General features: G+C 35.0%; 1 protein-coding gene across 1 annotated transcript in view; it reads right to left on the reverse strand.

Annotated features, from left to right (window-relative positions):
- Positions 1–506: 506 nt before the first annotated feature.
- Positions 507–3,531, reverse strand: part of LOC101303399 (isocitrate dehydrogenase [NADP]-like) — a 4,247-nt gene continuing 1,222 nt past the window's right edge. Inside the window, exons 4-15 of the mRNA XM_004293759.1 lie at positions 3,032–3,069; positions 2,837–2,914; positions 2,692–2,745; positions 2,514–2,615; positions 2,321–2,412; positions 2,125–2,228; positions 1,861–1,929; positions 1,659–1,774; positions 1,453–1,487; positions 1,229–1,371; positions 964–1,086; positions 507–865 (exon numbers count right to left, since the gene is read on the reverse strand). Coding sequence (XP_004293807.1) covers positions 772–865; positions 964–1,086; positions 1,229–1,371; positions 1,453–1,487; positions 1,659–1,774; positions 1,861–1,929; positions 2,125–2,228; positions 2,321–2,412; positions 2,514–2,615; positions 2,692–2,745; positions 2,837–2,914; positions 3,032–3,069 — 1,048 coding nt within the window. The 3' untranslated portion in view covers positions 507–771. The remainder of the gene's footprint in view (positions 866–963; positions 1,087–1,228; positions 1,372–1,452; positions 1,488–1,658; positions 1,775–1,860; positions 1,930–2,124; positions 2,229–2,320; positions 2,413–2,513; positions 2,616–2,691; positions 2,746–2,836; positions 2,915–3,031; positions 3,070–3,531) is intronic.

Here is a 3,531-nt window from a genome sequence, read left to right on the forward strand (position 1 = left end):
TTTATTATAGTTCTCTTGATTTTGTGAGAAATTTTATTCTCTTAAATTCGAATCATGAAGAATACTATTCTCTTAAAAAATTAAAAAAAAACAAAGATTGTGTCTCAAATTTTATTTATTGATCATCAAAAGAATGTTTTTACATAAACTATTTTACATATACTATTTTTTTTGTAAATTTATATTTTTTGTTTTTATACCTCATGATGATAAATTATTTTAATAATTGATAGATCATAATTTTTGTAAAAATATTTTTTCACTTTGTGTATGCATGTGACATGTATGATAATATAAATATATAAATGCTTTAATAAGTATGTGGTAAAACTAGAAAATAAAAATCAATAAGGAAAATAATATAAAATGCAATCCATTATTATTGAATTAGAAAGTTTAGAGAGAATAAATGTAATATTACTTTTAGTTTAATTAATGCTCATAATAGTCAGTGTGTAAGAGGATAAATATGTCATTTAATAATTCATAATAAACTGAGGTCAAGTGAGGAAATTTGGAGGTTCTAATAGCCGCACTCAAAGCTCAATAAGCAGATACAGTGCCATTTAAATATACATTCAACTTTGTCATAATATTCCCAAGTGAAAGTGGTGCAAGAGGTACATGGTCCAATTAAAGGGGAGGAAATAAATCACAAGAAAAAGATCTAACAATGCCTACCTGAGGATTTTGAAGGCTATAACTTATACCAATTTGTGTTTATTTATCTACTAATTTGGAGACTTTACCAATATGAGCCCAAACAAGACTTCACAACTTTGCTCTACTAAACAATCTAAATCTCAGCTCCTCAGCCACGGCATCAATAAAATCTTCAGTATTCAGATACTGAGACCTAAGGACCCTACAGAAAACATGCAACTTTTTATTATAACAAGCAAAAGAAAAGCATAACTTGAACTTCTAGATCAAGTACGACATTTCAGTTTCGACAGCACTTACTTAGGCCCATGGATAAGAAGTGCAAGATCCTTGGTCATCTTCCCAGATTCAACAGTTCCAACACAAGCTGCTTCAAGTTTCTCCACAAAATCTAATAGTCTGGCATTGCTATCCAACTTTGCCCTGATGACACAGTTTAAAATAAGCTCGTATCTGATGTTTTCATTCAATTTCTACATCAATATAAAAACTCTGAAACAGTTGAATTTATATAAGAGCCGGATGAGCACTCTTCTCCCAGGCTAAAGCCACAGTGACCTAATACCTGTGTGCAAGACCCCGTGACCAAGCAAAGATAGAAGCTATGCTGTTTGTGCTGGTTTCACCTCCTTTTTGGTGAACCCGGTAATGGCGGGTAACTGTACCATGGGCTGCTTCAGCTTCAATGGTCTTTCCATCTGGGCACACCTGCACCCATATCAAACAAAGTCATCCTTGTATTCACAAGGAGAGTGCAGAAGGAAACAGAAACAAACACCAGAGAAATACCAGTATTGATGTCATCAGTCCCAGAGATCCAAACCCTGTATCAAATTTTATGAAAGGTCATATACATCAGTATACACATTGTGGCTAGGACCATTCCAGAACAACCCCCTCCCCATTAGTGTCCAACAAAAGCAGCACTGTAAGTTAAAAAAAAAAAAAAGTGAAAAAGGTGAATACTTAAATCACCAGTTACCAATAATACATACCTTGTGCTACTAAGTCACTTTGCACATCCCCATCATAGTTTTTGCATGCCCATACATAACCTCCTTCACTTTTAAGAGCATATGCAACCATATCATCGATAAGACGGTGTTCATACCTATGAAATCAGAATAATAATTAACGCGAAGTTTCATACTTCTGCAACTGCAGCAGGTAATTACAGTGATTGGCAAGGTATCTCACCAAATTCCTTCAGCTTCAAATCTTGATCTCCAATTCGTTTCATAAACTTCCTGGAAGATGTCCTTGAATCTTCATCATAATTCAAGTGTAAGAAAACGACAAAAGCAAGAAAAAAAGTTGTGTGGTGCTACATCCTACTGACCAATAAAAATGTAACATAATGCACTCCTATGCTAAGGTGCATGAGGAGCTTTAGTGGTTATTTTCCAATGGTAAAAAGTACAACAATAACAAAAGAAGAAAGGCAACACAGCACTGGCCTACCTTCCGTCATATTTCTTGAGAATAGTATTTTTAGTGCTAAGATAAAGTGGCCACTTTTTCTGGTAGGCAGTATTCATAGATGCATCCGCAAAGGATCGGATAGACTGCTCACACATTAAAACACAAACAACAGCTGTTAAACTATTTCACGTCTGTAACAGACATTTGGAGGGGAAAAAATAGGTCAAGTTTTAACCTCATCAGTGTTATACATGGACAGAGCTACGCCTCCTGCACCAGTAAAGTTGAAAACCTCATATTCTTGTTTCTCATTGGACCCATCAGGTACTGCAAATCATGTCACAGACAAAAAGGTGGATTTCAACTCCTTTGCAATAATTCAGCAAGTGTCAAACTCAGAAATGAGCCTCTTTACTCAGATCTATTACCAAAAACTAACTTAAGTTTTCCAGGTCCCTTTATGATTGCATCAGTTGCTCGGTACTGATCACCAAAAGCATGCCTCCCAATGCATATTGGCTTTGTCCAACCTGAAAAGACACTAAATTATTGGCTTTTGCTTTGATATGGATGTGAATTAAAGGGAAAAAAAAAACTATAGCAAACCTGGAACAAGGCGGGGAACATTTCTGCAGATTATAGGTTCTCTAAAAACAGTACCTACCGAGGACAGAAAATGCATTTGCTACTTAGAACTCATCAATCACACAATAAAGTTTGCTGATTTATTATTAGGTTGAAGTCTACTGACCATTTAAAATGTTCCGGATTGTCCCATTTGGACTCCTCCACATCTGTTTCAAGTTAAACTCCTTAACACGAGTTTCATCTATTAAAATCCGAACAAATGATTCAGCTAGTCACAATAGTACGTTATCTATTTAAAGGGAAGATGCACAATATTCCCATTACAGAATATATGTGTATGTATATGTATAAATCATACCAGGAGTTATAGTTGCACACTTAATTGCTACATTGTACCTACAATGACAAGATATATAGAAACTGAATTATCCAAAGACGATAAAGGGCAGCAACCAACTAATAAACACCTTTTCATGAAACTACACTGGTTTAACAAATATGAAAGGGTCTCAATAAAAGTATGGCAATTTGTGCCATAGCAACGCTTGGATGTCATTCCCGCTAGGGATGACAGCACATAATCTGCAATGGCATGCTTAGCCCATAGCACATTATACCCATGCTATATAACCAATTTTTCATTACAATTCATTAAATTCAATACCAACTTACTTCAATATGTATGACAACAAGAACTGCATAATTCATACAGGAATAAGGTGCGAACTGAAACAAGACTAAAATCAAAGCTTTATTTTTGTGATTTCTTAAGCAGACTATCACTCAACATGAGAGAGAGAGAGAGAGAGAGAGAGAGAGAGAGAGAGAGAGAGAGAGAGAGAAGAAGTAAAGTAAAGT

Source organism: Fragaria vesca, linkage group LG3 (genome assembly GCF_000184155.1).
Source record: "Fragaria vesca subsp. vesca linkage group LG3, FraVesHawaii_1.0, whole genome shotgun sequence".
Taxonomy (NCBI): domain Eukaryota; kingdom Viridiplantae; phylum Streptophyta; class Magnoliopsida; order Rosales; family Rosaceae; genus Fragaria; species Fragaria vesca.